Source organism: Rhea pennata, chromosome 11 (assembly GCF_028389875.1).
Source record: "Rhea pennata isolate bPtePen1 chromosome 11, bPtePen1.pri, whole genome shotgun sequence".
Classification (NCBI taxonomy): Eukaryota; Metazoa; Chordata; class Aves; order Rheiformes; family Rheidae; genus Rhea; species Rhea pennata.
In genome coordinates this window covers 17,560,763-17,586,317 of record NC_084673.1, presented here as the reverse complement: position 1 = coordinate 17,586,317, position 25,555 = coordinate 17,560,763, and the positions used below count along the sequence as shown (strand labels likewise).

At 35.6% G+C, this 25,555-nt stretch overlaps 1 protein-coding gene across 3 annotated transcripts in view; it reads right to left on the bottom strand.

Moving 5' to 3' along the window:
* Positions 1-25,555, bottom strand: part of STAG2 (STAG2 cohesin complex component) — an 81,270-nt gene that overhangs the window by 30,238 nt on the left and 25,477 nt on the right. For all 3 annotated transcript variants that reach the window (XM_062584301.1, XM_062584303.1, XM_062584302.1), the window contains exons 2-8: positions 12,779-12,923; positions 10,315-10,393; positions 9,105-9,266; positions 6,567-6,663; positions 5,196-5,272; positions 3,406-3,610; positions 1,033-1,184 (exon numbers count right to left, since the gene is read on the bottom strand). In XM_062584301.1, the coding sequence (XP_062440285.1) occupies positions 1,033-1,184; positions 3,406-3,610; positions 5,196-5,272; positions 6,567-6,663; positions 9,105-9,266; positions 10,315-10,393; positions 12,779-12,822 (816 nt within the window). In that variant the 5' untranslated portion in view covers positions 12,823-12,923. The remainder of the gene's footprint in view (positions 1-1,032; positions 1,185-3,405; positions 3,611-5,195; positions 5,273-6,566; positions 6,664-9,104; positions 9,267-10,314; positions 10,394-12,778; positions 12,924-25,555) is intronic.

Here is a 25,555-nt window from a genome sequence, read left to right as displayed (position 1 = left end):
ACCAATTAAGAAAATAATTTCTACGCTGGATAAAGTTGTATTAGAAGAGACAAAAACTGAATGCAGCCATACAATCAAATGTTATTGATTGCTTTCATGCAGTACAATAAAAACTGGAAAACAAAAATCAAAGCTAAAACTCCTGGTGGAAATCCTAAAAGACAATATATTTGAGAACAATTGAAACAGATAAAGTATCTGTCCTCACATTACTGCCTTTCTCTCTGTATACATGTATTTTTCATAGTGGGGTTTGGTCTGGACACACATAGTAAGCACAATTAAATTTAACAACACTGTTGCAGTGTTCAAGGGACATCTCAAACTGCAAGATCCTTGAAAGGTGAACAGAAGACAAAGTTATTAGTTTATTTGAATTGTTCAATTAAGTGAAATAATAGGTAAACAGCACAAAAGGTGAAAGGCAAAGGAAAGATGTTTCCTTTGATCACCTGAAGTTATTTCTAATGTCTTAAAAATAAAAATCTAGTAGTTCTCCAGAATGCAAGAATTAAAATCTGAATGAACCAGGGCTCACAGCAAGACAGCACTGTCAGCAAGGAATCAGCAAGTCTCATATATCAAAGGCCAGGGAGTGGGGGGGGGGGGAGAGAATTAAATTAAAAATTCAACTTTGGTAGTGTTTTGTGTAGAAGAAAAACTTGTATCAAAATCACCTAAACATACTTTCTCCCAACATTGGTATGACATCATAAAATCAATACTTTGTACCAAGATAATGGGGGTCTTCTCTAGAGGCCAGTAGTAGTCAATGGCTGGCAATTTTAAGACACTAGTCAAGAAATAAAACAGTTTCACTTATTACCAAGTCTCTCTTCCTAATTTTACTACGAAGGTAGTATCTGAAATTCCACATTTACCTCCTATATAGGACTAAAAGTTCAGAAGCACCTTTCAAAGTAATTAAGCTTTTCAGACATTAAATGTACAATTCAGAGAATGAAGCAAAAGGGCTAATAACTACACCTCCAGCAGTTGTAAAGCACACCAGCTGCACACAACTACACTAACCTCCTTTCTTTTCTGTAGTAAGAGTTCCAGCCTATCATTAGCTCGTTTCCCAATTATTTTATTTCGTTCTGCTTCATACTGCCGTTGTGTGTTGTCCATGTTAATACTAAGATTTAATGCCACATTCACTAAAGCAGTCATCAATTTCATGGCTACGAAAAAAGTAAAAAGAATAAGGATTATTAGTGAAGTTATCTAATGTAAGAAAATTGATAAACAGACATCCTGAATCCTACTAATAGTTTTCAGACTTAGAAAAATACTGTGAAATATTCAGTGAAATTTAAAGATATATAAACTTCAGGTTTTGAGCACTGCCTTACCAAACAGTATTAATTTATCAAAATTGCAGTTTATTTACACCATAACTTATCAACACAACAGATAAAACCACTCACATTTTTTGTTAAGTTTCTGATATTATAAGCATTACTGTTGAATTGAGCTACATATGCTTTCCCAGAAAAAGACTGGTATGTAAAATTACACATCGCTACCCGAAGAAACATTACAAGGAATCCATTATTAGAATTAATAGAATGATATTACTCAAACATTCAACCTCATAGAAGAGGATTTTTCCTTCAAAAGGAAGCATTTTACATACGCAACGCTACCAGATTGTGCCAATCTTGTCTCCTCAACTTTATTTTTGAGAGGCAGTTTTCCTTAAGTATTCCTTTATTTGCAGAAGCAGAGAAGGTATGTTAGCCTGTCAGAAGCCAAGGAACTGACAATAATTTAAGGTACACTTGGATAGTTTGGGGTTTTTGCTTTGGAGGGTGTGCTCTTATTTCCTGAATCTCCCCTTTTAAAAGGGGTAGAGACAAATGTGCCTATTCCATAAAACAGAAAGTGGCCAAAAGTCAACTAATTTTTCTTATGAACTTGTGCAGCAAGACATGAAAGGGCTCACATAAACAATAATTAAAAAAAGTTTGAGTGTCACTAGCATAAAGCATCAAGCAGATGAATACAGCATAAAGACATGCAGACCTATCAAAATATTGTCACGTTCCATGATATCTAAAGATACCACGATGAAAAAAATATGTACGTCAGAACTAATCATAGACAAAATATTACTGCAAGCAGCAGTGAAGATGGATACAAGGATTTTGTTGGTTGTCTGTATCAAAATAAAATCCAAACATCAAGAGTAAGCTGTAATTTTACACACAATGTACAATTAATGGCACTATGTAAACAGGATTAATATAACTACTGTTGCAAACCAAGACAAACATGCTATTATTAAAAAATATTTCATTTGGTAGAAATAAATATGCAATAGGGCAATATGTGCAACTTTTATCCAGGCACAACTCAAAGGTAGGGGGAATTCATTTTTAAATAATTAAAATTTATATTGGTCTTATTGATCATATAATAATTGAACTGACAATAGAGCAGAATTAGTATATTATTTTGAAATTAAATGTTTTACTCCTCCTATGAAAAATGCCTTGAGGAGTGGAAATTTGAGTCTGTCAGTGGGACAGAACTGACCAGGCAGTTATAACAGAAGTTAGCTGCAAATCAATCAGTTCTGTGAAGCCAACAAACTACTTTCAGCACTTCCTGTGCAGCCTAAATTCACCTTTGTTCAGATAAACATTGCTACAGAGAAGACTTACAGGGTATCATGTAGCAGTCTAGTCATGTGAGACTCTTCTTCATTAATCTGTGCAGATTCAGAACTAACTAACTTATAAAACCTGCTCTCCAATATCAAAAGATGTTTTAAACACACACATATGACACACTGAACCCATAAGGAATATAGTTACTACTTAAAAGATTTGGAGCAAAAAATCAAGTAAAAAAGGACAACTTTTAAAAAATATACAGAAACTTAGTGGTTGTACTGTTGTTGTTCAAATTTATTTCTCATGTAAATCAGTGGAAATGCCACCTTCAATTACATTGTGCCACAGTCTCAATGTAAAAGTGCAGTTTTAATTTGCAGTAAAAATTACATCCAATTTAAAATACAGTGACTTCCATTTGACCTAACGCAAGACAGACAGGTTCAACTGTGTTTCAAGTTGAACAGATTACTAGAGAAGAAAATTACGATAGAAGAAAAGCTTGTAGAATCAACTTAAGTTTCTTCATATGTATTTTTTCTATTACATCTAAAGCTAACAAAAATGAAGTACGATAGAGCTGATTAGGATACCTCAAAAATAATTTTGTGTTTTCCAATAATGAAAAACAAAAACAATAAGAAAGCTTTACCAAACAAACTGCATTGAAGGAAAAGTACAATATTCAACAAAACACAAGCTGAATATTTAATACATTTAACCAGAACAGTTTCTTCCTGTGAAACAGACAATAAAATGGAAACATGCAGAAAAATTCACTGACCTGCCAGTGTACTAGTGTGCCGAAATGCTCTGACTTGAGAATCTGACAGTCCCGTAAGCAGTGAGATGACAGTATCCATCATATATTCATCATATATGATGCTATATTGACACTGTCGCACAAGTACTCCAATGAACTCACAAAAACTGGATTTGAACTTCTTCCACTGGGGACCAGCCATAGTTAATGGATAATCTCCACTATCCTGTTAAAAAAAAGGGGGGGGGGGTACAAACAAGAAAATCTTACAATCTTTTTTTTTTTAATTAAAGAGAGACAGGTGCAACATAAGAGTCCAGGTTTTTGATAGCAAGAAATGATACATCTGAAGAACCTGATTACACAAAAATGAATGTACTTTCCAGTTTTGGTTTCTTACATGCAGAGACAACTTTCAACACTTTGTACAATTCAGATCACACAAAACTCTACTTACTGAATTAACATTCTAGGTTTCCTACCTCTGCCTTATCCTCCCCCCCCCCCAGAAATAAACTTTACACCCCCTTACACATCTGCTTCTGGTTACAGTAGAAGCAAAGCAGCATGACATGACCAGTTAGCTGATATATTCAGGAACACTCAGTTTAGGACTGTGTTAACATTTATAGGGAGATGCTCCTCCATCAGACTGAAAATTCCTGACATAAAACAATCTACTATAGCACTTGGAAAATAATGAACATATCTTCCTCCTCTGCTTGAGGATCTTTACAAATAACAGCCAAAATGTCGAGGGGGATGAGGGAAAGTGGGGGGGGGGAACCACACAATTTTTATCAGTGCTTCTGTAACTCCCTACTCTAACCGGCTACACATTACAACTTAAAAACGAAGGCAGCATGCATAAAGAGATTAGAAGTCTGAGTGCAATTATTCATTAGAATTCTGTTAGAAGAAAGAGCAAGTATAACTCAGTGATCAAAGAACTGAATAAACAGTCCAAAACAAAACTTTTTAGATTTCAGTGCACACTACCGTGTGCCCTCGGCTGAAGTTACCAATGCTTTTTGGATTTTAATTTGTGAGAAGAAAATTATTTGATTATTTATCATTATGATGAATGTTGGGAGGAGATTTTAAAGTCCCTTTTATTTTCCTAGGAATAGAGAGCACATGAAAGAATCTGATTACACAAAAATGAATGTACTTTCCAGTTTTGGTTTCTTACATGCAGAGACAACTTCCAACACTTTGTATAATTCAGATCACACAAAACTCTACTTACTGAATTAACATTCTAAGTTTCCTACCTCTGCCCTATCCACCCCCCCTCAGAAATAAACCTTAAGGAAGTATTTCATTTACATAAACATTCACTGAGACAGAAAATAAAATGGCAATTTAAAAGGAGAAAGACCAGAAAGTCCCATAAAAGGCAAAGCAAACTGAAGACAGTTTGATATTAATCAAACTGAAGTTTGCACGATTTGTGAATTAATAAAAATGTACAGATTAACTTTCAAAATGGTTGTTAAGTTTAAGATTTTAGAGCCCCACATTCACAAAGGGGACACACACAGCCCCTCAGCACTGGGAGCTTCCACTTTCTAAAACAGAGTGGATATATATTTGTTGAACTACTATATAAACAATTACATGTAGACGCTTATTTTCTACAGTCTTAAAAACCACAGTAAAATGAGCTTAAGATTTTCATTCATAAAAGCCTGGCCATTTCTAAAAATGAACCTATCCTTGAAACAAACCTGCAGCAACATGGTCCAGCAAGGTGAGGACAGGTAAAATTAAAAAGTAATATCAAATACTCTGTCAGCATAATAAATTACCTCATCAAACTCTTCAGTCATTTTTCGGATTATTTCAGAATTCTGCATATGTCGAAACATCTCTGCTGTAACAACTCCTACAATTTAGAGATTAGATTAACTCTTAACATGAAAGAGATATGTCTCCTACTGCACTGTAAAAATAGACAGTTCTCAGGTAGTCTACAGATTACATATTTTTAAGAAGCCACCCATTATTCATTTTAGCATCTGTATACAAGTGCTCAGCACCAATATTTTCTATATCTGTAGTTATGTATGTACACGTGTGTGTTGTGTACACACAAAATCTAAAATTCACTCATTTGTTCATTTTCAGAAGTCAAAAGATATTTATGCTAGACCTTTTCATCAGCTCAGAGGCTGCACTGATACAAAGTGACCTTTCAGGATTCAAGATTCTAAATTGTACAGTAAGACAATTACAAACTGCTCTACTGCTATTCTATTGTCTTCTGCACAATGATAAACTCAATGATTTCATGTAACTTCTATCTTACAATCTAATGATTTGAGTCAAAGTAAAAGATGACAAAAAAACAAATAGACCTCCTGAAGTTTACTGCAGCATACTTGGAAGGATTGTCTCAAAAGGCATTAAAAAAAAAGAGGTTCTGTAATTTTTCTTCTGATAAAAATAATCAAAAGATTAACTGCTTTTGAAAGCACAGATAGCCTCTATTGAGGAATCCTGTTAGCCTTCTGGAGATTTATACACATTAGAAGTTTATCAGGATGGAGAAACACTACAGCAGAACAAACTGCGTTCAATCCTACTTATAGTCTGTCAAGTGCATCGACACAAAGTGAGTTGGTTACCTTCTCTTCAAAAGGAGGTAAAGAAGAGGGGGAAAAAAAAGACATAGAATATAGGAAAGAAAACCAGAAGCCCCCCAAAAACAGAGAATAAAATAAAATACAGGAATATAGTCTTCTTGCAGAGAGGCTACTACAAAGCTGTCCAAAATCTCTTTTAAATCAAGTATCTCTAAAAAGGCTATGATATAGTCCTAGAAAGCTCACTGATATGAACATGATATATCCAAACTAGAATTCCAACTACTAATATTGAGAGTGCAGTGGCTTTCTGAAATAATTACAGCAACTGAGGAAGATGTAGGAAGCGTTACGTAACAGTACTGCATTCTCTCCAGTCAAAATCAGGCTCAAGCTACAATTTTGAAATAATTCTGTAACATTTCTAAACCACCTGCTCCCCTTGCCCCACCCCCCAACTTCAAAAATACTGCCAGAACTTAATGTAGGCTGGCCCCAGGAATGGAGTAGTCCTACACCATGTGGCATAAGAGAGAAACATGCTACAAAATTGCATAAACGGAGTACATTTCTGTAATATTTCAAAAATCTTACCTTTGCAGCCTGAACACTGAATAAAGAAGTTTATGAGATCAAGAAGTGCTATATCTCTGTCATGTTTGTATGACTCTATCCAATCATCCACTACAGACTGAAAAGAAACACATAAAGGCACTTCTTAGTTTTTATAATTTAAGAAGAGTCAGTTTTATTTAACTACTTCCCAGTAAGTGCAATTCTTGTTTTTTCCAGAAATAAATGGAATTCTGGATTTTCTGACAGATTCAGAACAAAAGTGTAGAATCATCTTTAACTCCCACAGAACTAATTTTCAGGAAAAGAACTAATTTCATTCAGTAAACATACAAGCACAAAGTTGATAACTAAGTATTTTTGAGGAAAATTGCAAGAAGAATTAACTGCTTCTATAGCACCAGTTCAGGAAGGAGAGGTGTTAGAACTGGTGAAGCTTCTCTCTACAGATACCACTTAGGCATTCAAATCCAACAGCTACAACTCCTGTTGTAATATATTGGTGTCTTGCCCTAAAATCCAGGTTTACTCTCTAAATAGAGCCTACAAAACAATTCAAAATTTCAAGACAATTAGACTTTGCAGCCTACCATGATTCCTGCTTATATTCTTCTCAGAACTTACTTTTTCCAGACATCAGTGCTTTGAAGGTAACATAACATATTGCCATGCTGAAAACTTCCTTGCAGAAACTAAGAAATGCAGCTAAGTCCTTCTTCCTTAGAATAAAATTGGTCATAGCATGACACACACATTTAGTCAGCAAGACAAGAAGGAATCAAAAAAAAAAAATGCATTCAAAGTGAATCTTTCAGTTTTCCCAGTAGGAGCATGACTGGTACCAATTTGACGATGGAAAGAAAATTGGAAACTTCCTACATTATGCCCATAAGGAAGGTCACTGTGCAAGACCAGGACAGTATTAGGGAAAAGCATTTCATTTAGGCAGCTGTTTCTCTCTCTCCCCCCTCCTCTTTCCCCCTTAGAAAAAAATCACACATATACACACTCTCCAGCAGAGGATTAAGCTGCTTAAAACTTTTTGTCTCAGTGGATGAACACTTTTTGGTAGGGAACAAACTGTGAAGAATGGAAGAGAATAGAAATATACAGATTTTCTTATTATTAAAGTCTTTTGAAGTAACCAAGCAAGCTCAGGGCTACAGAGAAAAAACTCTTAACAGTGAGTGCTGAGCTGGAGTTTACTTTAGATTTCTTCCTTATTTTTGACAAAATGTAAGTACTAAGATTCAATCTACTACCTAGGTTTCAATTCTCCCATTTAATAGAATAATCCGGCCTAAAAAATGTCCACTTTTCTCTTGGAAAGTGTGTTTTTGCAAAAAGTTTTCATAAAAATTGCCTACAGCAAAACATTTTGGCTTTTTCATTGTATAATTAGAAAATCAAATCTCTGATAAATGGTTGAAAAATGCAGCACATAGGCAATAAACTTTTATAGCTGTTGCCTTATTTCATACTAAGTTTAAAGAAAACTCGAAACAAAGGACACAAATATCCTAAGTTCCCTGTGCAAATAAGTGAAAGTTTTTTTCTTTCTTTTTTTTTTTTTTTTTTTTTTTAAGAAAAATCTGGATTAAATTTCTGCCAAGGAATTCAGGCTTCAAGGTCTCCAGTTCCCAGGAGCCTGCAAATCTCGAGAGGACTGTATATAGACCCAACTTCCTGCATACGTATCAGAGAAGCTATAAACCCTAGATTTTCAATCCCAAAGATAGTCTCGGCTAGGCTGCCGAGGAGTCACATGAGTGAGTCAGCAGGAAATCTTCATGGCTGACAGAGTTGCATTTTAACCCTCCCTTCACTGGAGGGTTTGCAAAGTCAGGCAAACATTTTGCTTATTTAACTGCATTTTCCATATAAAAAATGTCTAACCAGCTTCATTTTTAACAGACTTTAGTCCTATTACCTAAAGGAGAGAGTGCCTAATCCAGAAACCTCTGACAAATTAAATAAAATCTCCTAATCTAAATTCCAGCCTATTCCTGGGCAGCAACGCACATGAGCTAAGTCCAGTTAGTCAAAATATGAAGAGCAGACCTTCAGCTACAGCTAGTGATTTTACGGGACAGGATAAACAGTTGTTTCTTGACAGAAGACCTAAGTTCTGGGATCACGTACAAACTACAGATTTACTATTAAGTGTTTCCAATGAGCAGAGGCATAAACCACATTTCTGTTTAGCTACAGCCACATTAAAAAAAAAAAAGAGAGAGAGAGAGCTTAAAAGTCATATGGCGTAAATTAACTTTTCTTCATTCGGGATACTAGAATTCATGTTGAAGAGTATTATAAGTTTCTTCATTATATATATGATTAAGTCTGGTATTTGGAAATGAAAAAAATCAGTTCTCTCAAAATTCAAATACTAACAGTGCAAAAAGGGGTTCTTTAATCTTAACCTGGAACTAAAACTACACAATGAAAAAGACCTCATTCTAAGCTTAATTTAATAAACTCATACTTGAAGAAAAATAGTATTACTGCTATATTTAAATTGTATATCCATATAAGTCCCAAAGAGATCCGAAGTCTTACCTGCATAGCACTCTTGCCCATTTTAACTACCTCAAACAGCATCATGTTTTCCACACCATTCTGTTGGTGATGTCCATTCATCCGATTTGGACCACCAGGTTTCCCTCCTCCGTTTCCACTTTTTCCCTTTTCCGCTGGTCCTTTTTTTCCTTTTTTACAAGTCTGCAATCACACACAAACAAAGGAAGTTTTATTTGGTTATTATACAGTAATTTAAAAAACAAACTATTCTTAAGTGACAACTATATACAAGACTTCTGCTTTAGGCAACCTGATTTAAAATCTGAAGTTGACAATAATAATAGATTTCGATTTGACACAAGAACTAATGGGATTCATCAGTTCTGTTTCATCAAGTTCTTACTTAAAATCTTTTGCTAAATAACACAATTAGCGAGAGTGTATGACACAGAAAGGTTTTCCTCTTGTTTAAATTGTGAAATAGATTATACAGATTTTAAATAGAATACCTATAGCAGTTCCCTTAATACATCATATAAGGGATAGTCTCTTCTGCAATTCACTAACCTTCTGTTTTTAATTCAAGTACAAGTTGGGTGGGAGCAAGACAGGAGTACCAGGGGAATCAAGAAAGAAAACAGGTTCCCGGGCCAAGAACTTAGATTAGGAAAAAAACATAAGCAGAATTTAAACTGCTCTAATTTGAAAATATTTATCACACACTCATAACAGTGAGGTGCTCCTAACCTGCACTCCAACATCTAGGGGCACAGGCTGGTGCGGGGCACTGGCTGCCTGGGCAGGGGGTTCATTAGACCAAACAGAGCGTGGGAGCCACGTGGGCAGGGGACACCCAGGGCACCTCCCATCTAGGCAGTACAGTCGCTTTGTCATCAAACTCAGGAACTTCTCAGGCAATTATTTTTGTGCAAACAGTTTTAAAATGAAAGGAAAGCCAAGATTACTAACACACACCAGAAAGTAATACATTAGCAGCAAGCTTAAGTATAGAATATAACACACACACAGAATAATCGAAGTATTTTTCTTCTTGTGCCTCTATAATACTTAGAAAGTACCTTGCAAATACTTAAGTTGAAGCACTTCCATAAAAATATAAGTATGAACTCTTCATAGAAAACCTGTATTTTCAAAAATTATTCCTGAATCATTCAGCTTCAAAACAAGTGCTGCAACTCTCAGTTTGTAACAGTGCAAATGCTTCAGTGTCACCATAAACTCATCATACCTTTCCTTTGCCTTGTTTTTGGTTTTTTCCTTCAATATCCTCAAAGTCTGTATCAGAGGAGAAGTGTGTTTCAGACTCCCTGCAAAGATAAAAAGACAGGAACCATTCATGCATTTCATCAAAAAACTTCTTAAAAATATCGAAGTCATATAATACCTAAACTTAAGTCAACTTCAAGAGCAAAATAAGAAGCTGAGCAAGCAGACAAGAGTTGCGCATGTCACCGGGTGGGGAGTGGGGTGGGGGGGATGTCCAGTGAAGTTTCTCTACCCAGAAGTTATCTGTAGCTCTGTTTAAGCTTAGTTGGGGGGGGGGGGGGGGGAAAGAAGGTTGCTTTTTTTTCTTGGGCGAAGGGGACCATTAAAGTATGTTGCATCAAAATACTAACATTTTAAGCACCTATACCAAAGGGGGGGGGGGGGAGGAGGGAAGAGAGAAGGGGGAAAGAAATCATCTGTATTATAGAAGAATGTTTAGGTTATATAATCCCTATTTTTACATTTCTTGCTAAAACACAACTTAAATGATGTTATTACATCTTGCTTTAACATATACGATGCAATACAAAGAATTCAGGCTGCTATCATAAATTTCTGATTTGATTTAAAAATGCAATCGTAAAGATTGCAAAAAGAATAAAAGAGGTGGGGGGAGGGAGGAAGACTCCTTCCTGTGTATTTATATATAAAGTCTTCATATAATCAAAAAAATTAACTCACTCTTGTAAAACTGTCTAAAAGGAGTTTTCTGTCTCATAACACATTTTGCGTTTCTGTTTTTGTCAGCCTTCTGTGGCATTCTGATATGAACTGGAAAAATCTCCAGATCTGCAAATAATGGTAGTCTTAAACAATTCAAAATCAAAAATAATTCTTCGAAGTCTCTTAAGTGTTCTTAGTTTTGTAGGCAAGGACAGAATACAAATTCCAAACATTTCACTAGGCAATGAACTACACCAGCTTAGTCAAAAATCATTAGAAACAACTGTATAAGCAGTATTTTACATGAAACCATTCTCCTTTCAGCTTATTTCTCATTAAAAAGTCTACATAAACAAGCCAACTGAAACACAAATTTTTCTTTGCATCTTTTTAGACTTTTTAAGAATTGAACATTATTTCACCCAATTGCAGAGATTCCAAACATCATCTCCTTTTTCCTCTTAACTTTTAAATTTTGAAGGAGGTGAAGCTGTGTCATCTTAGTCTTATTAATTCTTCACACACCCGTGGAGCTTTCGAAGACAGACATTACATAGAACCTAGAGATTTTTTGCTATTTCCAAGGAAACAAATTACACTCTACCCCAGCACACCTATTAAAGAATGATGGTTAAAATCTTTCTAAAAATACAGAAAGCAGCAGATAAAGAATGCAATGTCACTGTGCACGCATCAGTTGCAGAAATTCTCAAGTATTATTTTAGCTACCCTTTTATTTGCTTTCCTCTGTGTGGAAAAAGTGAGATGCAGCAAACAGAAGTCTAAGCATGGAACAACTTTAAACAGACTTTACATTTGAATAGATCTAATTCAGACAAGATTATTCTCAGAGATTCTTTAGACTGCTTTCAAAACAATAGTAAAACTTTCACACTTTTAAGTATTTGCCAAATTATGTTTTTTAATAACGTCATCAACTCTGGACAGTCTTGATATTCTCAATTAAGGATCTGTAGACTTAATATTTTCACTTAATGTTTGCCATGTTTTCACTTGAAGTTATGACTGGAAAGTATTTTTGAGTTTTACTTGAATTATGGAAGGAAAAAAAATGTAATGGATTAATGTCTACTGACAATGAAAAGATGGGAACTTGTTTTAGTTAAGTTAGTTTACTTCTACTAATCATTTTATTTCTCTGTCCAAAATGTGATCCAGTCCTGATTTTACATTTTGGCAAATCAAGTACAGACTTTTAAGAACTGTATTAAGATTAGTGATCTAATAAAATGACATCACAGACACCTGGGAACTGATAACTGAGGGAAGTTAAGACTCGCAGTAGCAAAAGCTTTTGGCACTAGAGTGCCATGAGAGTACTAGGTGACCACCTCTGTTACCATGGGCTAACATTTCAATTACTTAATCTCGTCTTATGAAGAGGGCTTAATAAAAGAAGCTTAAATTTTTGGTATTCCTCGAAGAACTTTTCCCCCTTGTATAACGTATTTTTCATTAATAATATTTCTGTTGTGATGACTTCCACATAAGCAAAGCTTTAAAAGGATTTAAAAAACAAAAAAAAATAAGCACTTCTAAAATGCCTATTTTAATTCCCTTTGAAAACTGAAAGAGACAATTCAAACAATGTATTTATCAACTTCTTGTTGGGGAAAAAAAAATCTAGAACCCCATCCCTCAATGTTTTCCCCAGCAAGGAAAAAAAAACACACTGTAAGTATTAACATTGAAAAGTATCAGTACATTTAAAAATCAAATCAACAAATCCTTAAAGCACTTACTGAAGGAGAGTAAAATCAGTTGGTATTTCTGGAGCTGCTATCATTTCTTTATCATCTTCTGGAACACCGCTGTATTAGAAAGATATTCAAAAACTGGTCTGAAGTACAAGCTTACTCGCTTTTCTTCCTTTTTGATGGACAATTTCTATTAAAAAGAAAATAAATACAGTGAAAATTTCACCTCACATGCAGCAAGGCAAAAAAGGGGAGAGACTCAGCAACCTAAAAAAATATTAGATCACACCACCATCTGTTTCCAACCAAGCTTCTTACTTTTAAAATACAGATTTCATGTATTTGACTCCTCCCATGATCTTACCACAAAGCATCTCAACAAGTGTTAATGGCATCAGAGTAAGAGAGAATACAGAAAACATTTCTTGAGTAGGATGAACAAATTGGAAGATTTTTCATAAACACCTTGCAAGTCTAGTATAAAATAAAAAGTGGGTCAAATTATAACATGATACACTGCAGAGCTCAACAATCCTACCAACACAAGCATACTCTGGATAATAGTAACAAATCACCACAGATTTGAAGTTAAATTTAAGTACATTATGTGCAACACTTTTGTACCTCTGATTTGTAAACTTTCATGACACTTTCTGCAAATACAAGCTCTTTGAGAAGTTATTATAACCTAGCCAGCTGCTTTACAACTCTTTGTCTTCCAGATTTGATAAACTAGGCTTATAACAGTTAACACTCAAAGCAGCTGGCATGCATCTAATGCATGGAACCAGCATTAAGGACATGATTATCCCTATTTCATTAGGGAATTAGTACAGCATTTTGTAAAGAAAACACAATGCAATGCAATACATAGCTTTTATATATTAATTATATTATTGCCACTCATTTATGTTTAATTTGCATTTTTTCCTTGAACAAAGGAAAATCAATTTTCAATGAATGCTTCAAATACGAGACTTAATCATGCAGGCTACAGTCTTCCATGTCAATTACCTGTCTCATGTTAAGTTTACATAAGAAAACATTACGTTCAGGTACTTTAAAGACTCAACAGCAAGGAGAAGAACCTTCGGAGTTAGCTCTACTGACTTAGGACTTTGTTGGAGTGTAGGTATTTGAAAGCAAGTTGATTTTGGCATGTGTAGCACAGGTTGCTTAATATCTGGTAGTTATATGCTTCAGAGATGGTATTTAAATTAAGTATGTAGATAAAGCCAGAACTTTTTTCTTGCAAGTGCTTCTTCCAAATAGCAGGGACCACTATAGCTTCCAGAATTTGTAGAGATCAGAGAAACTGTAAATGCTGAACTTCTCATGCTCTCTTCCTTCTCACTGTATATAATGTTTTTAAGACGGAGAAACCAGAGCCAATAAAACTAGTGGCAAAAAGAGACAAGGTCAGAAATAGGCTAGTGCATTTCAAGATGGTCTGCAACTACTGAAACACATTCCATCCATAACACAGAAGACACAAAGCTTCAAGGCTTCAAAAAATTGTTCCTGGAGAATAGCAACCATACTTGTGACTCCTTTCCTTCTTCCCTATAATCTGAGCATCCATACTCTCTTGCTTGGTTACACACTGTCTCTAGCAAACAATTATTCACAGGGTAACATCCCTTTCCCCACTAGTTATCTTTGTAGCCTCCACCATTCAGGATTACCTGATTTAATTCCCTAATAAAATGGGCAAAATACACCTCAAGATTTTTTTTCCCTAGATTATCAAGTTAAACTGGTTCAATGGCAGGCATCCAGAGCTAATGCACATGGAAAACTGCGTAGCCATGAGCAGGGGAGGGAAGAGCAAGACTTCGTGCTTTGGTGGCAAGGAGCTATTAGGCCATCCAGGTTCTCAGTAAAACTGCACTATCGATTTGTGACATGACATGATTTTGTGACACTTTGGGATGTGGAAAAGTGACACAACTGCTAAACTGATTATCAGGAAGCTTACATAAAAATTCAATATTGTGGCTCATTAATACTACCTATTTATAGTAATAAAATTACATATTCCATAAAATACGAAGGTGTAGCAACACAAAAAGTTAACCAGTTGTTTAGTCACAAAAAGAATTAGGATGCATTCCTAGCTCCATATAGACACTTCAAATTTATTATCTGTCAGATTTTGGAAAAATGTTATCATGAACATTTTAATACAATCACAGAAACATTCTGAAGAAAAAGAATAGATAACAAACTAGGAAAATGGATGGGCAAATGATTATATTACATATCCTCTGCATCGAACAAGTCAAATCACCAATAAAACTAACTGGCTGCAGCTTAAACCAATTTGCACCTCCTGTAAGGACCATTCATTTTAAGATGAGCAACAAACAGGAAAAGAAAGACATTATTTGGGCATACTGACTTCATACAAAACACAAAAGAAATATCAAGTTCTTCTTAGATGTTAAAAGAGTTTAGCTACTAAGATTTAAGTTTCAAGAATCATTTTTCTTGAAGGAAGAAGATACTTGACCTTTGTGAGTGCTGTAATACAATTCCCAGAATTCACAAGATTTAATGAATAATGTATTTCAAACTATATATTGAGATTACAGAAAACAGTAGAGTTACAATTGAATGCTTTCCAAGAATATGATAGGCAAAACAGGAAGGGTTCTCCCACATCATCAGGTTCAGGCTCCAGCAATGACCAAAACCCCCTTCACATTATATAAAACTTCTAAAATTATCCTTCATAGGGATTAAAGAGTATCTAAAGTTGTGATGCACTCTAGTATAGAGATGATAATGGCAAACAGCCAACAGAAGTTACCCAGGAAAGACATTTGCTTTGTTCTTACAGCGATGTTATTTCCGGACACTGGGAGGATATTCAGGGAAAACGCAGACATTTTCTAAACCAAGCAGACTGTCTTTGCATTTTGTAGCTTCTAATCAGTCCCTCCTCGCCCCCCCCCCCCCCCCAAGAATATTACTTTTTCAGTTACTTTTCAAACCCAATGTTCAGCATCCATGATATCCTACACAGGAACTTCCACAGCCTATTTGCATACTGCAAAGAAACATGTTCTTTGCTTTGAGTTTATCACTTCCTGATCTTATTTCCTATTTTCTAGTTTTAATATTGGAAAAGATTGTTGGTGATCATTCTCTGTTATCCTTAATTTCAGTAAATGCCTTTTAGAAATTCAAAAGACTGTCAATCATGTCCTCTTCATGCACATACTTGATGATTCATTCAAAGAGCCAGGTATGGAAAGCTGTTGAGAAAGAGGAAGACTGTCCATATATGCATCCTCTTAAAACTTTTAAAATACATGCAAGTTTATCATAATGCAAGAAAAGCACTTGCAGATGCCATGCCAAACAGCAATAGTTTAAATTATCCATTGGTGTGCTCTAATAAGCATATTTTTAAAAGCTGTTAAATCTGCCTAATCTAAAATGGACATATAAAAAGCAGCTCCTCTTCAGATATTTTTGCCTGTTTACACATTCACACAATTCCAGCTTTAAATTTCCCAAGCAGATACTGAAATCTCTCTGTAAGACTATGAAAACTTTTGAAAAGTCATTCAACTTTGTGAAATCATAATTTAATTAACTTTTAAAAAGAAAATGTATCCTGCTGAAAGATCACAAGGTGGAGCTCTAGCCTAAAGCTAACTGAAGAAACTCCAAAAGACAGGTCATCCAGAGGTTGACCTAGTTATTTTTATGCAATAAACTTTATAATAGATTGCTAAAACAGCAATAATATTGTGTCCCATTTCCTTTAGATTTGTATTTAAATTATACAGAGACCAGATAATTCCTGTCTCTTGTTTGGAAAAAATACATATACACATTTGATTCACTGAGTTTTCTAAAGACAGAAACACACCCGGCAGCAACAGCATGACCACTCTCAGTATGTAGTTCTAAAAAAGGAAGTAGGATTTCAAAATATATTTAATAGCAGAGATAAATGAAAAGATACAATAAAGGGATGGGTTAAGATTTTTATCAACCAAATGATAATTAAAAAAACTAAACAAAAGGAATCCAAAAAACACTAATCTCTAATAATGTTGCCAAATTTAGATGAAGCAATTTAAAATATTTTGACTGATTTGGGGAAGGGAGAGCAAGCTAAGCACAAAGCACTATAAAGAGCTAAAGTGAATCTTCACTGAGAAATTGATTTAAAAGATGAACATTTTCCCCTAATACCTGAACAAGTAATTTCTGTGTGGTAGTACTTTTAATTCAAATACATTAGCCAGAAGTTGAGCTCTGGCAGAAGTCTGCCAAATACACCACCAATTCACACAATAACACATAAAACAATTAACAGCTGCTGAGAGCTACTCATTCTCCGACAATTTTATTATATGCACATATAGTCTAAACAAACATTAATACTATTCAGTCAGCAGCCTTTGTTAAAATATAGTGTATATACATACAAGATATATGAAGAATCAGGAGATTTGTCCCAGAAATCTGCATTTCATACACTCGCATAAATACAATAAATATAGTTAAGTAACAAATTCACCGGAAAGAGCTTTAGTTAAATAGGTTCTTTTATTATTTTTATTTATTTATTTATTTATTTTTGCTTAGAGTCAATTATGTAAAGTTTCATAAGGTAAATCAGTAATGAGCAGGGCAGAAATGCAAAGATTAAAAATGGTTACATGGACAGTAGAAAGATTCAGGAGATGTGAAGTGACTGCTCAGAGGCAAATTCATTTTTTCCCTCCAATTCAGTTCCGTATCTTGGCGGCGGGGAGGGAAAGCACGCATGCGCACGCACACCCCACCATCCACCATACCACCCTAATTCAAAAGGCTAGGGCTTCCAAAATTGTAATGCACTGAGCTATAAAAATAATAACAGCTAAAGAAGTTCATCCTAAAATTATTTATCTATCTGGAAAAGAGGTGCTGACGCTTCAGAACCAATTTTGAAGCAGTAATAATTAAAATGCTGGCTGTAGAAAATGTATATCAAGGACTAGAAGTATTTTAAATATTTTCCATTAACTATTTTATTAGAGAAAGCTGACACAAACAGTATCAGGTCCCATACTCCTTTTCTCAGAGACACAGACTAGAATTTGTCTCCACTTTTGTTTTATAAAATATAGTTGTGGGAGGAGTTTAAGTAATATGCTTCTTATACTACATTTGCTTTCATATTAGAGTAAGGCTATACAGTAAATTTTTGAGTGAGATTTTGAGGAAGTATATGACACATTCCCTACAAGCCTGAAGGAGTATGTGATTTCTACCAATACTGCAGACTCGAGCATTTCAACTGCCATCGAGCTTTAAAGAAATTCTGCAACTTGAGTAAGATACAGAAAACATACTTCAAATTGCATTTTATATTTTAACAATTGTATTTTAATATAATTTAGTTATAACCATATTAGCAGTTTTGCTCACATTATGATAGCATGATCAAGACTCAACTGAACAGAATGCAACTAATACCTTTAGATGAAGAGTTATTTTTGTGCTGCACACTTAACAAGCAAGTCCTGTAATTCCTTTACAAGAGCACCTGCAACAGACATCATCCATCTGTATTCTTCCATGCTTATAAACAGCAACACTATCTTTATACACAGTAACAACAGTTCACGGTGCCAAAGTCATGGAACAGTTAACACTCCCATAAAAAGCTAAAATGACCTGATTTATACAGGTCTTATCTTTTCAACCTCTTTCCTAACAATTAATGTTTTCTACATTTCCAGATCTTCCCTCCTGTCTCCCCCAACACTTCTGTCCACACATCTCACTGTCTTCATCCTTTAAAGGATGAAAAAAATAATATAATGGTAGCCACTGATACTATGTCATCACACTACTATTTTCATTCCCCAGCCCTCTTATCCAATTTTCATAATGTTTGCTCTTTGATTCATTTAACAAGTCTGCTGATTAAGTGGGAAAGAGTCATCTTAGAACATGCTTTTACAACACAGCTGAAATACTCTAACTGTGGGTTGCTGCTGCTGAAAGTAGCAGTCCTTCCCACTCCCAAACACACAGGAAGGTTTCCACTCCCTTTTCTCTTCTAGCACTCAACTGACCCAACAGAAAATAAGAAATTCTGAAAATTAAATCATCCTTTTACTCCGTCTTTTCTTTTTTTTTTTTTGAAATGATTATCACTCCATCGAATCAGCCAACTGAATCGGTTCATCCTTAAGTCACACAAACCGCTAAGATGCAATACAACCGAGGTGGCTGCAACCCACCCCTTTGACAAAGCTCACATCATCACATCGGTTCACCTGTAATGTCAAGGTCTCAACAGCAGGGGCAGAGTTCTGCTGCCACAGAGGAAGGAACGCACCGAGACTGGGTAACTCTAGAGATCCATTTTTCTGACTACTGCTCCTACTAAAGATGTCAAAATCGAGTCCCTGAAATAGCTACTGCTATATGCTTGTACCCTTCTCTTGGGAAGGGTCACAACAACAGGCTGGTCTTGTTTCTCTCAAACAGACAGTAAGTGGCAAGGCCCAGACCTTGTGCTAGCTCCGCAGGGCTCCCACTTTTGTAACTGGCTACCTGTAGACAGAAAGCAGCCCTTCAAGTAAACACCTAGTCTACAACCCACAAGGAGCATCGGGGTTAGGCACTCAGAGACAGTATGTTCTAGAAACCAACAGTTATCAGACATCTGCCTGGTCTTGGCTGTCCCTTTCTCTAAAGCGTTCCCCCCTCCTCCTTTTCACAAGGCTTCCTATGTTTTCACTATAGAGCAAACTGCACATCAACTAATATAACAACTTGCTTCTTATGCTTTGCTGAAGACTAGTATCTATATCACAGAAACAACCCATCCAGACCACAAGTTTCTCTAAGAGAGCCCTCAGAAAGAAGGCAGCCAGGAAAAGGTCAAAACACACAAGGAACATATGCTCCTGAAAATAACGCACACACAGGCAAACAGAAGAAACAAAGGAGCAAAATATCTTCAGTCTAAGAGCTTAAACAGGTTTAATTTAAAATAAAAGTTTAAAAGGCATCTGAAAAAAAGACAGGATAAATCCTAAATGAATGTTTAGCCTTTACAGCAAGTCTGGAGATTGGGGGGGGGGGAAGGGAACAAAAAAAAAAAAAAAAAAACATTTCTGTACCATCCTAATTCTATCAACCTCAACCTATCCATGAAAAAGTCCTCTCCTTAAAAATATTTTTGACTTCTGCTGGTTTTATTGAGTAGACACGTATAACAACTATCCTGGAAGGGAAAGGGTTTGCTACAGTGCTTCAGTGACATGACTACTCAGAAAAGTAACATCAACAATGTCAATAACCTCAATGTAACTAATGTTTTGCAATATAAATATATTATGGTTTAAATCATGTACAGAATTTAGACACATAATTACTGATTTAAACTTGGATATTACTGGACAGTGCAAAATGATAAGTATCACAAAACACTGCAAAATGAATCAACTATCACCCTTATTAAAGGAAAATCACCTATTTTAATGATGTTGCCCAAAAATATTCTCACAAAAATATTCTTAAAGACGACCTAAAATTCAAATATATTAACAGTTTTGAATGTCTTTCCTTTAATAAAAAAGTTAAATAAAAAAAAGTAGAGGTAGAGTAATAGAAGTAGAAGTTAGAGCTCAGTTTATCTGCCCTCTTTCCCTGCCAAAGAGATGGCTTCCAGATGTTGCAGTCTGACTGTGCGGAAAATGAGGCTCTTAGGAAGAATAAAAGCCAAGTCAGACGACAACAAAGAATTAAAAAAAAGAAATAAATAAAAGCGAAGTCAGAGGACAACAAAGAATAAAAAAAACTTATTGAAAAGGCTAAAATGTAAAAAGCCTAGTACTAGTTAGTTTGGGGTACAAGGTAAGTGTAACTCTCAGCTGCTTTACTGTCCAAAATTTCCAAACTAAACCATAGAATAGACCAATACTCCCCTCCTCATGCTGATCTCTTAAAAACAGATGCTGTTGTACTATTTCTTAAGATTTTTCCCTCTTCTAAGAGACATGGATAAGAATCTTACTCTGTCCATAGCAAGCAGGTAACCCGCTACATAGTAAGGATAAGACTAGAACAAAACTCGCATTGTTCAAATGGGCACTAAATGGTGATAAATTCTTCAATATACTCAAGAGGTACAGTTTTCCAAAAGACAAGATATTGCATTTGGCAAGTTCTATTTTTTTTTTTTTTTTTTGTTCTTCTACTGATCAATGTGAGCCTGCAAGTTGCCTCGCTTACTGCGAGTCTGCTTCCCCTGCTACCTTATAGATTTTCCTCTTTGAAAATTCTAGTCAAACAGACCACTAGGGTTTTGTGACCACATCTTTGCTTAGGCCTTTCTAAAAAGAACTGCCTTCAACCACATACTCTAAAGGAGGGACTACATACTACAGTAGTATGAGTTGCCACTGTAAGACAAACATTCAAATATTAGATATCTCAAATAAGGGAAAATCCTGTAAAATAGAAGTAGGGAGGATTGTAAAGCAAAATCTCTCAAGCATGTCTCCCAGAGTCAGCTCTTATGAGCCCAAGTCATAAGGAATTTTGGGTAGTCCTCTGAAGAGCCCAGTTTCTCTGCACTGTAATCATAAGTATTCTGAGGTAGGAAGAGAGAAGCAAGTATCAGTCAGTTCTGTGTTCTCTCAGCTGAGATCCAGAGTTTATTAGCTGAAGCTTCACGCTACATAAAAATGGCTGAACTGCTTCCAGATGAAAACTGAAGAGACTAAGCTCAGCACAGAAAAGAATAAGCATAGGACAATTAGTCTGACTAGCTCTGAAGAAGGAGGGATGAGGGAGAGGAAATCAATCCGTATGGAACCAACTCAGATGAGTATGATCTACAGGTAACCTAAACTACAACCTATCCAGATATACCAGTAGCTGTTTTCCACCTATCAAGACTCACCTGCAGCAGATAGTGCAACTTTTACTCATCTCTCCTGGCCTTGCTCTAAAATGAAAAGGCCAGTATGCTGGCAGTCTAACTCACTGCACGTTTGCACCAGCACTTTGACTTTTTTGCATTTTTCCTGCATGATACCTTCTATCATCTCATCATAAGACTTGGGTAAAATAAACACTGCAGAGAAGCTTTCACCAGTATAGAGAGCTGTCATATGAAGTTTTCCTCCTCACACTTACATAACCCCAAATGCATCTCCTGAAAAGAGAGAAGCATCAAGTAGGTATCCTTGATTTGCAGAAAAGGCAACCACAAATTCTCCAAAGACAAGCTCTGAATTTTTTCATATTTGCTAAGCCCTTGCCATGCTCCCTTTTCTTCATGCTCCATCCTTCTATTTCCCCCCATTCTGTTCAACTTCTCCTTTGAGTAACAGGCCTTATCACAGCTCACCAGTTCTGGACTAGAAAGGCGGCACTACCTTCTGAGATTCTCTGGGGATCACCTGCAGGAATACAGCAGCTTCTGCACCCCTATGCAATGTGTTCTCCTGATCTACCAGGCTCTCAGTTGGGTAAATCTGTCATTATGAGATGTACAACAGCAGTATAAAACTTAATTTATAGTGAAGCTCCCAAAACTGCTATTATACAGAAGTAAGTAATCAACAGCAGCTGTCCATCCCCCTCACCCCACCACCCTCAACTCAAATGGCAGGCCTACTAGTGCAGAAGACAATTAATTAGCACAATTAAACCTACGCCATTAGTATTGGAAAAAATAATATAAGAAAGAAGGAATAAATATCGTGTGGCATCCAAATCAAGCAGTATGAAAGCCTTCAGCTTCAGCTGTCAAAAGTGGCTCATGGCTCTTTCAAAGATCAATCTAAATCAGCATTTAAAAATAAAACAAAAAATACCCAAGCAACCACTCATGTATTCAGAAGTTTCCTCACCTCCAAACCAGAAGAAATATATATTAAATCTTACCTTTGGATTAAAAAGTTATTCTTGTAATTCTGCCAACCTCAGAACATCTGTGCCCTGTAGATCATCAGTCGTAACTTAAAAGATTTTTGATACCCAACATTTGTTCCTATTCTCTCTCATAACATTTAGGCTAAAATCCCACTTGATTTGTTCAGAGATCTGCAGCACTGAATACTAATTTTATACGAAATAGCAATTGTGATCTGCATGGCCTTCCCCAACACAATTCAGAGAACTGAATATATCCACAATGCAGAATGCTAATAATCCATTAATGAAGTCACTACCAGATTAAGAAAAAAAAAAGAAAAAAAACAACACTTATCACTGATTCCAAGAAAAGCCTTCTCTTCCTTCTTCTCTATTCTGAAAGCTCACTTATGGAGACCTGGAGATAGCTATTGAATTTCACTAAACATCCACAGAAAACTAACTTGGTCACTTGTATACATCCTAAAAACACTGCAAAAATATTGGCATTATTCAAATCAATAAGTTCTTTGAACTCTGTAATTGCCTACTTGTGGCAGGTAATGAATTATGACAACTGGCAGAGCTGTAACATTCTATGCCTGTTTTATAAAAAGCTAATGCGAAGAAAAAGATACCCAAATTGTCAAAAGCATTTTTAAAGATCAAGCTCATTTTAATATGCAAGCTGACAAATAACGAGAAACTGCTGATGTGTAAAAAATATTCTGAAGCAAAGGCCCGTAGAGCTCTTCTTTTTGAGATACCTTCCCTTAAGTCTCTCAAATACCATGCATTAGGCATCCCAGGGATACAGGAGCACACTCCATTCCATAGATCTAAGGTATGAAGTGCATAGCTTGTTAAAACTACCAGAACTAAAACTTAGATTTCTTCATTTAACTTGGGGGCGGGGGGAGGGGGGAACACGACCCCTATCAAAAAAGCTGAACTTGTTTTAGATGGTAATTCTTGAGCAAGTTCATAATGACAATAAAACTAGCAATTTTCTCCTGCTTCAAAAGGCAGTTATAGCCTACAGCTAAGTTTATATTTTGTCAAAAATTTACTGGTTACATTACTCAAGTATCATATTTTGCAGTAAATATTTCAGCTAAGTAATGTTAACTACCTAGAAAATATTTTCAAAACCACAGTTTCAGCACATATTAGTTCAGCAAGACAGTAGAAGTTGTTCCGATACACTAGTTATTTTCACCTTCTTTCTGGGGCTTTTTTCCTGCTTATTAAAAAAAAAAAAAAAAAAAAAAAAAAAAAAAAAAAGCAGTAGTGCCAGATGTCTCTTAAACAAGCTACACATGCTATGATTCCTCCCCCTTCCCCCCACGCCACGAAAGAAAATCTGGAAGTGGGTGTACCCTACAGTGCCATTTAACTGAATCCAGAGAATTGCTGTCATACTCTCCAAATTCTATGAAACTCTCAGCAGACCTCTACAGCTCCAAGGTATCAGTCATTAACAAATACACTCACCTCAGCAGATGAAAAATCTCACATGTTAAAGAATTTTTAAGCCAATGTTGGGCATAAGCAAAGCATCTTAACCGTTATTTTCACCATACCTTAAACACAAGAACACCCTTTTTATTTGCCAGTTTACCAACTCCTTCAGCACAAAGTATATCAACAGACCATTTTACGTTATATAAATATTTACTGGCTATCTCTACTATATATTAACATTCCATTGCAGTGTTTACTGTATTTACAGTAGCTGTAATTTTCAATTTGTAATTTTAGTTTGCACAGTAGGTTAGTACTTTTGATCTTATGTGACAAATTCAAAGACATTTACTGCTGAACAACTCCTTCCTAAGGCTTTTGACAGGTTGCTACCTGGGGGGAAGGTACCAAGCCAAACAAACCTGTAACTGTACCAATTATCATCGCTGCATTAAAAATAAATAAGTAAATGAGGGAGGGAGGATGAATGTATTTCCACATTTCATATGTTCTAGTTTACAGTCATATGTGTTAATGACAACTCACCTTCACTGATAATTAAAACTAATATCCTGAACTGCAAATGGGGACAAACTGAAGAGCTGACAAATCCCACTTTGCTGATTTACATTACATAGGTGGTAACCTCCAGAGGGACAGAAAACTGTCAGCTGCCAGAGTAAGAGTCACGAGAGGACATCTATCAAAAACTATAGCTGTCCCACAACGGCATGGAAGAATGCTTCAGTCGCCCAATGTAGTTTTAGCTTTTGATTTAGAACCTGAACTGTATCATCTTCTTGTGGTTTTCAGTTGAAGATCATATTTGACTGTTATCAATTTGAAATTACCTCTATTACAGTAACAATTTGCTAGAATGCAAGTTCTGTATCTATCACCAAGTCTTCCCCAACAGTTTTTGTGGTTTCACAATTAATTGCATTGCTGCTCTTAGCAAAGGTTTCTCTTCCTGTGTTGTATGAATACACGTTCCCCATCTCCCCATACTCCTCTCAAATCAGAAGCAAATACCGCCACCTGAAAACACCGAAGTACTGGTAATGGGGCTTTTTTTACCCTCAGTCTCACCTTAGTTATTAATTACAAGAAGGTGGAGAAACTAAGTATTTTAAAAAGAAGAGAGATTGTTTGAAATAGGCAGTACTTCTTTTAGATTGCCTTGGTCTTTCTGCTCCTTTTTATGCTGTATGCTGTTAAAATACTGTAATGCTTGAGTAACAGTCAATATACTTTCTCTAAACTGCATGTCTATTTCTGAAATACAAAACTGAAATCTAGGTGAATTCCTCATACTTGTTATTTGGTTATTATAACCGCTTATTCAAGGGCAGCATTTCTTTCACTTTATTTGTAAGGCATTAATTATATAATTATTCAGTACTCCTATATTGAATTCAGCAGATTCTGATCTTATTTATGGCTAATGTTATTCTCAAAAAGGAATTT